Source organism: Oncorhynchus gorbuscha, linkage group LG07 (assembly GCF_021184085.1).
Source record: "Oncorhynchus gorbuscha isolate QuinsamMale2020 ecotype Even-year linkage group LG07, OgorEven_v1.0, whole genome shotgun sequence".
Taxonomy (NCBI): Eukaryota; Metazoa; Chordata; class Actinopteri; order Salmoniformes; family Salmonidae; genus Oncorhynchus; species Oncorhynchus gorbuscha.
In genome coordinates, this window is record NC_060179.1 from 79,573,925 (window position 1) to 79,589,094 (window position 15,170).

At 42.0% G+C, this 15,170-nt stretch overlaps 1 protein-coding gene across 4 annotated transcripts in view; it reads left to right on the forward strand.

Moving 5' to 3' along the window:
- The window catches only part of LOC124040407 (brain-specific angiogenesis inhibitor 1-associated protein 2-like), a 143,811-nt gene that overhangs the window by 119,612 nt on the left and 9,029 nt on the right, over nt 1-15,170 (forward strand). For 3 of the 4 annotated variants that reach the window (XM_046357566.1, XM_046357568.1, XM_046357569.1), the window contains 2 exons: nt 5,092-5,129; nt 6,224-6,448. In XM_046357566.1, coding sequence (XP_046213522.1) covers nt 5,092-5,129; nt 6,224-6,266 — 81 coding nt within the window. In that variant the 3' untranslated portion in view covers nt 6,267-6,448. Of the gene's footprint in view, nt 1-5,091; nt 5,130-6,223; nt 6,449-15,170 lie in introns of those variants that run through there. The other variant, XM_046357567.1, reaches the window with a different exon arrangement.

The window sequence follows — 15,170 nt, forward strand, 5'->3', positions numbered from 1 at the left end:
AACAGTCACTTTACAATAGTGCATCTAAATCTTAAAGGCGGGGGGGTGAGAAGGATTACTTATCCTATCCTAGGTATTCCTTAAAGAGGTGGGGTTTCAGGTGTCTCCGGAAGGTGGTGATTGACTCCGCTGTCCTGGCGTCGCGAGGGAGTTTGTTCCCCCATTGGGGAGCCAGAGCAGCGAACAGTTTTGACTGGGCTGAGCGGGAACTGTACTTCCTCAGTGGTAGGGAGGCGAGCAGGCCAGAGGTGGATGAACGCAGTGCCCTTGTTTGGGTGTAGGGCCTGATCAGAGCCTGGAGGCTGAGGTGCCGTTCCCCTCACAGCTCCGTAGGCAAGCACCATGGTCTTGTAGCGGATGCGAGCTTCAACTGGAAGCCAGTGGAGAGAGCGGAGGAGCGGGGTGACGTGAGAGAACTTGGGAAGGTTGAACACTAGATGGGCTGCGGCGTTCTGGATGAGTTGTAGGGGTTTAATGGCACAGGCAGGGAGCCCAACCAACAGCGAGTGTAATCCAGACGGGAGATGACAAGTGCCTGGATTAGGACCTGCGCCGCTTCCTGTGTGAGGCAGGGTCGTACTCTGCGGATGTTGTAGGGCGTGAACCTACAGGAACTCCACCGCCTGATGTTAGTTGAGAACGACAGGGTGTTGTCCAGGATCACGCCAAGGTTCTTAGCGCTTGGGAGGAGGACACAATGGAATTGTCAACCGTGATGGCGAGATCATGGAACAGTCCTTCCCCGGGAGGAAGAGCAGCTCCTCTTGCAGGTTCAGCTTGAGGTGGTGATGTATCATCCACACTGATATGTCTGCCAGACATGCAGAGATGCGATTCGCCACCTGGTCATCAGAAGGGGGAAAGGAAAGATTAATTGTGTGTCGTCTGCATTGATAGGAGAGACCATGAGGTATATGACAGAGCCAAGTGACTTGGTGTATAGCGAGAATAGGAGAGGGCCTTTGGTGAGAGCGCGTGGTGAGGAGACATTTGGTAGGAGCGACCTGTTAGACGCAATCCAAGCGTGGGTCGCGCCGGAGATGCCCAACTAGAGGGTGGAGAGGAGGATCTGATGGTTCACAGTATCGAAGGCAGCCGATAGGTCTAGGAGGATGAGAGCAGAGGAGTGAGAGTTAGCTTTAGCAGTGCGGAGCGCCTCCGTGATACAGAGAAGAGCAGTCTCAGTTGAATGACTAGTCTTGAAACCTGACTGATTTGGATCAAGAAGGTCATTCTGAGAGAGATAGCGGGAGAGCTGACCAAGGACGGCACGTTCAAGAGTTTTGGAGAGAAAAGAAAGAAGGGATACTGGTCTGTAGTTGTTGACATTGGAGGGATCGAGTGTAGGTTTTTTCAGAAGGGTGCAACTCTCGCTCTCTTGAAGACTGAAGGGACATAGCCAGCGGTCAGGGATAAGTTGATGAGCGAGGTGAGGTAAAGAAGGTCTCCGCTGGAGAAGAGAGGAGGGGATAGGGTCGATTGTTGGGCGGCCGGCCGTCACAAGACGCGAGATTTCATCTGGAGAGAGAGAGGAGAAAGAGGTCAGAGCACAGGGTAGGGCAGTGTGAGCAGAACCAGCGGTACTTAGCAAACGAGGATCGGATGTCACCTTCTTTTCAAAATGGTTGACGAAGTCATCTGCAGAGAGGAGGGGGGAGGATTCAGGAGGGAGGAGAAGGTGGCAAAGAGCTTCCTAGGGTTAGAGGCAGATGCTTGGAATTTAGAGTGGTAGAAAGTGGCTTTAGCAGCAGAGACAGAGGAGGAAAATGTAGAAGGAGGGAGTGAAAGGATGCCAGGTCCGCAGGGAGGCGAGAAGCCCTGTTCTGTGAGCTCGCAATGAGTCTTGGAAGATAGGGGACATAGAAGTCAAAGGATGCAGAAAGGGAGGAGAGGAGGGTTGAGGAGGCAGAATTAGGTTGGAGAAGGTTTGAGCAGAGGAAGAGATGATAGGATGGAAGAGGAGAGAGTAGCGGGGGAGAGAGAACGAAGGTTGGGACGGCGCGATACCATCCGAGTAGGGGCAGTGTGGGAAGTGTTGGATGAGAGCGAGAGGGAAAAGGATACAAGGTAGTGGTCGGAGACTTGGAGGGGAGTTGCAATGAGGTTAGTGGAAAAACAGCATCGTAAAGATGAGGTCGAGCGTATTGCCTGCCTTGTGAGTAGGGAGGGAAGGTGAGAGGGTGAGGTCAAAAGAGGAGAGGAGTGGAAAGGAGGCAGAGAGGAATGATTCAAAGGTAGACGTGGGGAGGTTAAAGTCGCCCAGAACTGTGAGAGGTGAGCCGTCCTCAGGAAAGGAGCTTATCAAGGCATCAAGCTCATTGATGAATTTTTGGAGGGCTCTTGAAAGGGCTGGTAACTGTGACAGCATGAAATTCAAAGGAGGCGATAGACAGATTAAGGGGAGAAAGAGAGAATGACCACTTGGGAGAGATAAGGATCCCGATGCCACCACCCCGCTGACCACAAGCTCTCGGGGTGTGCGAGAACACGTATAGGAGTAGCAGTGTTATCTGTGGTGATCCATGTTTCTGTCAGTGCCAAGAAGTCGAGGACTGGAGGGAGGCATAGGCTGAGATGAACTCTGCCTTGTTGGCTGCAGATCGGCAGTTCCAGTGGCTACCGGAGACCTGGAACTCCACGTGGGTCGTGCGCTGGGACCACCAGATTAGGTGGCAGTGGCCACGCGGTGTGGAGCGTTTGTATGGTCTGTGCAGAGAGGAGAGAACAGGGATAGACAGACACATAGTTGACAGGTCTACGCTAATGCAAGGAGATTGGAATGACAAGTGACTACATGTCTCAAATGTTCAAAAAGTTAAGCTTACCAAGAATCTTATTGACTAAAATGATTAAAATGATACAGTACTGCTGAAGTAGGCTAGCTGGCAGTGGCTGCGTTGTTGACTTTGTAGGCTAGCTGGCAGTGGCTCACTACACTAATCAAGTCGTCATTTAGTCTGCTACCTAGCTGGCTAGCTAGCAGTGTTGATTACGTTGACTGCTAAGAACGACAATGCTGGCCCCTAAAATCGCTCTAGACTACACAATTATCTTTGATACACAGACATTTATGTAGCTAGCTGACTAGCGATCAAACAAATCAAACCGTTGTGCTGTAATGAAATGAAATGAAAAATGTGATACTACCTGTGGAGCGAAGCGGAATGCGACCTTGAGTGGAAGTTCTATTCAGTAGACGTTGGCTAGCTGTTCGCTAGCTAGCAGTGTCTCCTACGTTAAGGACGACAAATAGCTGGCTTAACCTCGGTGAATTAAGATAATCACTCTAAGACTACACCTCTAAACTACATTATCTTGGATACGAAGACAGCAAAGACAACTATGTAGCTAGCTTGAGTGTAATAGTTACAACCCCCCTCCTACCATGGTTGATGACTGGTTTTCATCAAGCTGTCCGCTCAAGAGAAAGGTTCTCACTGTAACTCGTGCCTGTAACCTGGTTCAGGTTATTAATCAACCTACCAGTGTGTTTACAAACATTACAATAACAAGATCATCCACATGTATTGATCTCCTGTTAACTAATACTGTAGAACTTAGTTCTAAAGCTGCATCCGTACCCATTGGATGCAGTGATCACAATATTGTGGCTCTCTACCTTTTGGCTGTTTGATGTTGTCTGCGCCCAATAATGTTTGTACCCTGTTTTGCTACCATGTTGTTGGCATGTTGTGTTGCTACCATGTTGTTGTCATCTTATGGTCTTGTTTCTTAGGTCTATTTTTATGTAGATGTGTGTCTCATGTCGAGATATTTTTATGTAATAATTTGTTTATTTATAATCCCAGACCCTGTCCCCCACAGGCCATCCTTGTAATTAAGAATTTGTTCTTAACTGCCTAGTTAAATAAAGGTTACATGAAAGGAAAAAAATATTTAAAAATAAATCCTGCATGTTTGGAGCTCGGCACCTACGATTTACCCTGTACCCTGCAATCACACCTGCAACCCTGTACATGTGACTTTTGAACACGGTACCCTGCAATCAAATCAAATCAAATGTTATTTGTCACATACACGTGGTTAGCAGATGTTAATGCGAGGGTAGCGAAATGCTTGTGCTTTTAGTTCCGACAATGCAGTAATAACCAACAAGTAATCTGGCTAACAATTCCAAAACTACTACCTTATATACACACACGCACACACAAGTGTAAAGGGATAAAGAATATGTACATAAAGATCTATGAATGAGTGATGGTACAGAACGGCGTAGGCAAGATACAGTAAATGGTATTGAGTACAATATATACATATACAGTAATATACAGTAATCACACCTGCAACCCTGTACATGTGACTATTAAACACTGTACCCTGCAATCACACCTGCAACCCTGTATATGTGACTATTAAACACTGTACCCTGCAATCACACCTGCAACCCTGTACATGTGACTATTAAACACTGTACCCTGCAATCACACCTGCAACCCTGTACATGTGACTATTAAACACTCTGAAGCTGAATCAAAGCCAGATACGATCACACTACTACTGACAATATCTCCAGCAATTAAATTGATACAGTTTTGGATTGATACAGTTTTGGAATGATACAGTTTTGTTTTGAATGATACAGTTTTGGATTGCTATTTTGGACAGTTTTGGATTGATAGTTTTGGATTGATACAGTTTTGGAATGATACAGTTTTGGATTGATACAGTTTTGGATTGATACATTGATTTTGGATTGATACAGTTTTGGATTGATACAGTTTTGGATTGATACAGTTTTGGATTGCTTGATACAGTTTTGGATTGCTACAGTTTTGGATTGCTACAGTTTTGGATTGATACAGTTTTGGATTGATACAGTTTTGGATTGATACAGTTTTGGATTGATACAGTTTTGGATTGATACAGTTTTGGATTGATACAGTTTTGGATTGATACAGTTTTGGATTGATACAGTTTTGGATTGATACAGTTTTGGATTGATACAGTTTTGGATTGATACAGTTTTGGATTGCCAGTCAAGCAGTACTAGTGTCATGTATTATCAACTTTCTAGTGTGACACAAAAGTGCCGATGACTGAAAAGTGTTTGTTTTTTCTTTGTCTCGGCAGCAAGGACTTGAACAGTATGAGCAACGTTTTCCGAAGAGGTAAGGCACACTTATTTTTTTCTCTATAGATAAAAAATACTCTGTTGTGATACTGAATTGATAAGGTTTGGCCGGGTAGCACCAGACTAGATAGATTGGATATGATTTCATGGACTTGCAGACACTACAATAATGTCCTTAACCAGTGTTCCCCTGATAGGAGCTCCAACATAAACTATCGAACTACAAACGAGGACATATCAGTTTTTAGTTGTTGTTAATTGCCATATCATTTTAATGGTTTATTTTTGGTGTGTCTCCATTTTTCCCCCTGATTTTGATGTATTTATTTATTTGATGACGAGACCTAGCTATGATATTATCATGATTATGTGACATCATGTGGGACAGAAAGGTTGATTTGCCCAAAAACCCAATGTCGGTCCACCTCAACCCATGTTGGACCAATGGGAATCACCTTATACCGTTCCGAGGGGGCCGTTCCTATTTTTCGTCTGTGTTTTATCTTATTACTTTGAAACATATTTGTTGCTCTTTGCTTTTTATCGTTACGTTTCATTTAGGCTATTGTACATTTGATTTCGGGGAAAAGCCCCCCCCACCCCCCCAAAAAAAGGGCTTGAACACTCCCCTCCAAGCTACTTACCCTCCCCCATAGTATTGCTACTATCCCTTCTGCTCTGCTGCCCACACCGTGCTCTGTGTCCATGTATTTAGGCTACAGTACACTAGACCTGGGTCTATATAGCAGGTGTTTTCTATGCTATTTGAAGTCTGGTCTGCAGTAAACGTTGAATGTGAAAAGGCTGTCAGTTCATTTGTTGTAGCATATCAGAGAAATGAGATTGAAGACATGAAATTAGCATTTTACAGTATTCTCCTTTTATATATCTGGGGAAAGGGTTATCTTAACTGTATGAAATACTATGATATTCAAATACTCATCATGAATGGATGAAAGGAATGTTCAGACGGAGGCAGCAACATGGGACCCTGCGCCAAAATTGGCCAAACTAAATGCCTGTTGATTGGCCAAGTGTTTTTTGGCTGTGGTTGTGTTGCTCCACTGTTGTTTCTCTGAGTGCCTATATACTGTAGATACCTGGAAGCTTCTCCTTCTCTTTGTTCCACAGTTCCGAAGGGGGAACAGTTACGAAATTGATTTCGACAGTGTGAGAAGGGACAGACAGACAGACACAGACTCGGCTTGCTGATGCTGCAATAAGACTTACTGACTGCCAGGCACCTCAGCAATCCCTCATCCGCCCTCCTCACCAGTCACTCTAACCCTCACCCCTCCCCTCTATTTAACCCTCACCCCTCCTCTCTCTAACCCACCACAACATTCCCCTCTCCTCCTGCACCAAGGGAAAGCCTTGTCTACCCCCCAAATTCCACCAAGGGAAAGCCTTGTCTACCCCCCAATTCCACCAAGAGAAAGCCTTGTCTACCCACCAAGGGAAAGCCTTGTCTACCCCCCAATTCCACCAAGGGAAAGCCTTGTCACCCCCCCAATTCCACCAAGGGAAAGCCTTGTCTACCCCCCAATTCCACCAAGGGAAAGCCTTGTCTACCCCACCAATTCCACCAAGGGAAAGCCTTGTCTACCCCCCAATTCCCCAAGGGAAAGCCTTGTCTACCCCCCCAATTCCACCAAGGGAAAGCCTTGTCTACCCCCCCCAATTCCACTAAGGGAAAGCCTTGTCTACCCCCCCCAATTCCACCAAGGGAAAGCCTTGTCAACCCCCCCCAATTCCACCCCTTGTCAATCCCCAATTCCACCAAGGGAAAGCCTTGTCAATCCCCCCAATTCCACCAAGGGAAAGCCTTGTCCCCCCCCAATTCCACCAAGGGAAAGCCTTGTCTACCCCCCAATTCCACCAAGGGAAAGCCTTGTCTACCCCCCAATTCCACCAAGGGAAAGCCTTGTCTACCCCCAATTCCACCAAGGGAAAGCCTTGTCACCCCCCAATTCCACCAAGGGAAAGCCCTACCCCCCCAATTCCACCAAGGGAAAGCCTTGTCTACCCCCCATTCCACCAAGGGAAAGCCTTGTTTACCCCCAATTCCACCAAGGGAAAGCCTTGTCTAATCCCCCCCACCAAGGGAAAGCCTTGTCCAATTCCACCAAGGGAAAGCCTTGTCTACCCCCCCCCCCCCCAATTCCACTAAGGGAAAGCCTTGTCAATCCCCCCCAATTCCACCAAGGGAAAGCCTTGTCAACCCCCCCCCCAATTCCACCAAGGGAAAGCCTTGTCAATCCCCCCCAATTCCACCAAGGGAAAGCCTTGTCTACCCCCCCCAATTCCACCAAGGGAAAGCCTTGTCTATCCTCTATCTTCCGTTCCTTCCTGCCTCTCTCACCTGGTACTTTCACACTACTGGGAAGTTCCCAGGCCAAGCACTGGTGGAACCAGCACCCACCACTATTGGACCGACACCATCCTGGCACCATCCAAATCATTGGAATGATGGACTGAGGATGAAAAATATTTTGCTTGTCTTTCATGCATGTATATGTATTTTCTATCCAATGGGGATTTATTCCTCTGTAAACATATATATATATATATATATATATATATATATATATATATATATATATATATATATATATATATATAATAAAATAGTAAAAATAATTTAAAATAAAAATCTTTACCATTCTACACCAGATTGAAGGTTGAAGTATTTATAATATCATTGTAAATCAAAATGGTAATCCAAAGGGGATTGTTTTAGTCATGTACAGATGATAATGAGTTATCAAAACAAATGTCAAGTTAAAACTATACTGGGTCTTCTTATCCGTAAGAGAATAACTTTACTTTATAGACTGTGAGGTTCTTCTGATAACATATTAACGTTCCTCTTCAAATGAGAGGCGTGTGTGTGTATCACACGCAGTGAAATAACTTCAATAAATGTAAATGTTTTTCTTTTTTTCTCATTATTATAACTTATTTGGGGGGGGGGGGGGGGCGGCGGCATCTGCCCAATGAATGGATGACCATGACTGTGTGCTGTACATTAATGTACCATAAAGTAAAATAAATGATTTAGTATATCTCTATTGATTATCAGTTGATCAAAACGCACCTTAAAGACCCAATATTCTGTATGATGTGTGACATTCTCTGTAAACATGGTGTTGCTGTTATTATTAGCCACAAAGTCATGTTTTATGATGTCAGAGGTCACCTGACAGGCTGTGTGAAAGACTTTTACTCTGATAATCAAATGCTTGTGGATTTCTGAATATCTTTTTTTTTGTGTGTGTGTCTTTTTAATATAAATATACACAAGGCTGAACGGAGAAAACAACCATCCCTGAAAGAAAGAGTTGTGAGGCTCTGAGTAGGATTACTGTTCAGGCATTCATGCATGAAAGAAGAAACGACTGATAGCCTGTGCACCTCGGCCATCCCACAACAAAGGTGCTACATTTTCATGGTGTGGAAACCATGTTGCCAAAGCAACAGCCTCTGTTCTCATCCCCTCCAATCAGTGCTGCCTGGATGCCATAATTGTGACTACACCGTGCCTCTCTTGCTGTGCATACAATAGGAAGATGAGTTGTGACTAACATTAATAAATGTTTGCTAGCTATAAACCATTCAATCTAACCGTTGCGTAATTACCATATATCACAAAAATAATAGGTCATTCTGATCTGCACACACATACTGTATGTTGGAGTGAATGAATGGATGAGATACCCTTAAAGGAGTCATCAGTCATCCATTTGCCAACAGCACAACTGCAAATTATGGCAATAATTGGATCAATAGCCATTTAGAGCGTTGTAATAAATAGCATTTTGTCACATGTACTGTAACTCTTGCTATTGTGACATATATATATTTGCAGCACATATGAATTGAACAACTGTGCGACCTCTGGGGAAAAAAAAGGACAGGAGTTGATTTGTTATTGTGACTTCATTCAGCCTTCTTGTACTTTTAGTCTTTGTATTAAAATAAAGGAAATGGGGGGGGAAAGCATGATAGGTGAGGCAGGATAAAACATGTCTGTTATTTCTATGTGCTGAATAAAGAAAGACGCCAGTCTTGTCTGCTTGTCTATATGTTCGTCAGTAACTAGTCCTGTCTAAATCAGAAATTCTATCTTTGAATCTCCCTTTAAATCCTATTAGATTGAGCCAATTATTACAACTTGCCAAAGAGAAGAGTAAGTGACATTTACAGCCCGAAACTCATTCCCGCCACAAACAAAATGGTGTCTTCTTTGCTGTCTCTTTCCTGCACCGTCTCTCTGTTTGTGTGTGTGACCAAACTCCTCTCTTCCACTAGCTTTGCCAACCCCCTTCTCTGTCTGTGTTAAATATAGAGACAAAAGCGCTCCGAGTTACTACGACCAGAAGCTGCCAATGCTTCTTTCTCCTCTTGAAAAAGGTCACGGTTGGGAGTATTCAGACTGCCACATCTGAAGAGAGAGAGCATGACCACTCTGTGGGCGGGGGGGGGAATTCGTTTGATATACATTACCGTTCAAAGGTTTGGGGTCACTTAGAAATGTCCTTATTTTTGAAAGAAAAGCTAAACATTTTTGTCCATTTTAAAATTGTATCTAATTGATCAGAAAAACAGTGTAGAAATTGTTAATGTTGTAAATGACTACTGTAGCTGGAAACTGCTGATATTTTATATAGCTTTTAAAAAAAAGGAATATCTACAGAGGCCCATTATCGGCAAGCATCACTCCTGAAGCGTTTCAGTAGAAAGTTCTTTGTTTCTGGCCATTTTGAGCCTGTAATCGAACCCACAAATGCTGATGCTCCAGATACTCAACTAGTCTAAAGAAGGCCAGTTTTATTGCTTCCTTAATCCGGACAACAGTTTTCAGCTGTGCTAACATAATTGCAAAATGGTTTTATAATGATCAATTAGCCTTATAAAATGATAAACCTGGATTAGCTAACACAACGTGCCATTGGAATACAGGAGTGTTGGTTGACAATGGGCCTCTGTTCACCTATGTAGATATTCCATTACAAAATCAGCCGTTTCCAGCTACAATAGTCATTTACAACATTAATAATGTCTTCACTGTATTTCTGATCAATTGCTGATGTAATTTTAATGGACAAAAAAATAGCTTTTCTTTCAAAAACAGGGAAATTTCTAAGTGACCCCAAACTTTTGAAAGGTTGTGTGTGTGTGTATATATATATACACACACACACACATACATACATACATACATACATACATACATACATACATACATACATACATACATACATACATACATACATACATACATACATACATACATACATACATACATACATACATACATACATACATACACACACATACATACAGTGGCTTGCTTAAGTATTCACCCCCTTGTCATTTTTCCTATTTTGTTGCCTTACAACATGGGGGGTTGTATCATTTGATTTACGACATATGCCTACCACTTTGAAGATGCTAAATATTTTTTATTATGAAACACAAGAAATAAGACAAAACAAAACTTGAGCATGCATAACTATTCACCCCCTCAAAGTCAATACTTTCTAGAGCCACCTTTTGCAGCAATTACAACTGCAAGTTTCTTGGTATGTTTCTATAAGCTTGGCACATCTAGACACTGGGATTATTTTTTTTTTTTGTCTAGTCTTCAAGGAAAAACTGCTCCTTCAAGTTGGATGGGTTCTGCTGGTGTAAAGCAATATTTAAGTCAGACCAAAAATTCTCAATGGGATTGAAGTCTGGTCTTTGGCCATTCCAAGACATTTAAATGTTTTCCCTTAAACTACTCGAGTGTTGCTTTAGCAGTATGCTTAGGGTCATTGTCCTACTGTAAGGTGAACCTCCATCTGTCTTAAATCTCTGGAAGACTGAAACAGGTTTCCCTCAAGAATTTCCCTGTATTTAGCACCATCCATCATTCCTTCAATTCTAACCAGTTTCCCAGTCCTTGCTGATGAAAAACATCCAAACAACATGTGGGGATGATGGTCTCGGGGTGATGAGAAGTGTTGGGTTTGCGCCAGAAGGCGAAAAAGCTAAATTTTAGTCTCATCTGACCAGAGTACGTTCTTCCATATGTTTGGGGAGTCCCCCACATGCCTTTTGGCGAACACCAAACATTTTTGCTTATTGTTTTCTTTAAGCAATGGCTTTTTTTCCTGGCCATTCTTCTGTAAAGCCCAGCTCTTTGGAGTGTACGGTTTAAAGAGGTCCTATGGACATATACTCCGATCTCCGCTGTGGAGCTTTGCAGCTCCTTCAGGGTTATCTTTGGTCTCTTTGTTGCCTCTCTGATTAATGCCCTCCTTGCCTGATCTGTGAGTTTTGGTGGGTGGCCCTCTCTTGGCAGGTTTATTGTGATGTCATATTTTTTAAGAATGGATTTAATGATGCCCCTTGATGTTCAAAATGTCTGATATGTTTTTATAACCCAACCCTGATCTGTACTTCTCCACAACTTTATCCCTGACCTGTTTGGAGAGCTCCTTGGTCTTCATAGTGCCGCTTGCTTAGTGGTGTTGCAGACTCTAGGGCCTTTCAGAACAGGTGTATATATACTGGGATTATGTGACTGATCATGTGACACTTAGATTGCACACAGGTGGACTTTATTTAACTAATAATGTGACTTCTGAAGGTAATTGGTTGCACCAGATCTTATTTAGGGGCTTCACAGCAAAGGGGTGTTTTACTTTTTAGGAATTTTTTAAATATTATTTTTTCATAGCAAAGGCTTCATACATCTTTTCCGTTTTTTTTCCCCGATTTAAAATAAATAAAAAAAGTAATAAAAAAATGTTTTAAAAATTTACTTCACCAATTTGGACTATTTTGTGTTATGTCCATTACATGAAATTCAAATAGAAGTCCATTTAAATGACACATTGTAATGTAACAAAATATGAAAAAAAACAAAGGTGATGAATACTTGTGCAAGGCACCGTGCATACATACCTGCATACATACATACCTGCATACATACATACCTACATACATACATACATACATACATACATACATACATACATACATACATACATACATACATACATACATACATACATACATACCTGCATACATACATACCTGCATACATACATACATACATACATACATACCTGCATACATACATACATACATACCTGCATACATACATACATACCTGCATACATACATACCTGCATACATACATACATACCTGCATACATACATACCTGCATACATACATACCTGCATACATACATACCTACATACATACATACCTGCATACATACATACGTACCTGCATACATACATACGTACATACATACATACATACATACTGCATACATACCTACATACATACATACATACATACATACATACCTACATACATACCTACATACCTGCATACATACATACATACATACCTGCATACATACATACCTGCATGCATACATACCTGCATGCATACATACCTGCATGCATGCATACATGCCCGCGTGCATACATACGTGCATACATTCAATGCATACCTGCATACAATACCTGCATGCATGCATACATACATACCTGCATACATACATACATGCATACATACCTGCATACATGCATATCTGCATACATACATACCTGCATGCATACATACATACATACTGCATACATACATACATACCTGCATACATACATACTTGCATACATACATACTTGCATGACATACCTGCATTTTACCTGCATACATACCTGCATACATACATACATACATACCTGCATATACATACCTGCATGCATACATACCTGCATACAGCATACATACCTGCATACAACCTGCATGCATACATACATACATACAGTGCCTTCGGAGACCCGATTTTACAACTACCTGCATTTGGACTATATGTCCATTACATACCAAATGAAGTCCATTTAAATGACACATTGTAATGTAACAAAATATAAAAAAACAAAGGTGATGAATACTTGTGCATACCGTGCATACATACATACCTGCATACATACATACCTACATACATACATACCTGCATACATACATACATACATACATACATACATACATACATACATACATACATACATACATACATACATACATACATACATACATACATACATACATACATACATACATGCATACATACAGTGCATACATGGCAGTACCTGCATACATACATACCATACATACATACCTATTTACATACATACATACATTTACATACATACATACATACATACAAAATCAGGTTTTGCATAGTAATAATTAATACATACAAAATACATTACATATTACATTTACGTAATATCTTGGCCATACATACATTACATACCTCAGTACTTTATTGATACCTACATACATACATACATACCTGCATACATACATACATACATACCTGCATACATACATTCATACATGGCATCATACATACATAGGCTTTACATACATTGGGGACTTTCTCCCATTCTTCTCTGCAGATCCTCTCAACCTCTGTCAGGTTGAATGGGGAGCGTCGATACACAGCTATTGTCAGGTTTTTCCCTAAGATGTCCGATCGGGTTCAAATCCGGGCTCAGGCTGGGTCACTAAAGGACATTTAGAGACATGTCCCGAAGATACTCTTGCGTTGTCTTGGTGTGCTTAGGGTCATTGTCCAGTTGGAAGGTGAACCTGACTAGTCTTCCAGTCCCTAAAAACATCCCCACAGTATGTTGCTGACACCACCATGCTTCACCACAGGGATGGTGCTAGGTTTCCTCCAGACATGACGCTTGGCATTTAGGCCAAAGAGTTCAATCTTGGTTTCATCAGACCAGAGAATCTTGTTTCTCATAGTCAGAGTCCTTTAAGTGCCCTTTGGCAAACTCCAAGCGGGCTGTCATGCCTTTTTACTGAGGTGTGGCTTCTAAAAATCGAGTTTCGCTTTGTCATTATGGGGCATTGTGATGTCATTATGGGGCATTGTGATGTCATTATGGGGCATTGTGATGTCATTATGGGGCATTGTGATGTCATTATGGGGCATTGTGATGTCATTATGGGGCATTGTGATGTCATTATGGGGCATTGTGATGTCATTATGGGGTATTTAATTAATTGTAGAATAAGGCTGCAATGTAACAAAATGTGGAAAAAGTCAATGGGTATGAATACTTTCAGAATGCTCTGTATAATATATATATATGATTCTTCTATTTGTCATTTTGTTTTTGCAACAATGCAAATGTTTTGTTGTAAAGATCAATCCGAGTGATGTACAGAGAATTATTGCTGTGTATGATTTGGCGGGGGGGGGTACCAAAACAGTTGTAATGTTGAAAAATGACCTCAAATGTACGTGGACTTTCTACTATAGAGGAAAAGCGGAATAAATATTTATTCAGTTCAGAGCTCTGTTGTATTTGTAATGATATGTTGTGTGGTCCTCTCACGAATCGGGAAGGCAGTTTATCAGGCTACAGATGAAATAAGCTGTGATTTAATGGGTTGGTGAAAGGGCACGGTGATGAGCTTCATGCTACTTTCCAATAAATATCGAAGGTCCTATTCTGGTGAAATGATGATTGATGCTTGGCTGCCATTTTGAATAATTAAAATAATCTCTCATCCATAATAATCTCATGATGTAGGCTAGCCAGCACTGGCTCAGTATGGCATCACACACAGACTAGTCGGTTTGATACAAATGCATTGGTGATGGGAAAATGTTCATGTTTTTATCAGGATTTAAAAAAATATTCACGTGAAAAGCTGTTGCCAATTGGATAGAAACCTAACTATAGGCTCATTAAATCACTCTATTGCAATAAAGTAGTTATAGATACTTGGGGATCACAAAAGTGTTGGTGGATGAAACAACTAATTATAAACGGGTCTAAACCTTCTACTATTGTCACGATAAATGACTTTGTGTTCACACTCTCATCTTTAGTAGACGTAGTGCTAGTTAAAAGTAGTCACCCACCCTAAGCCTCCCCGCTTACAAGTAGCCTCCCACCCTAAGCATCCCACCCTAAGCCTCCCCTCTTACAAGTAGCCTCCCACCCTAAGCCTCCCATCTTACAAGTAGCCTCCCATCTTACAAGT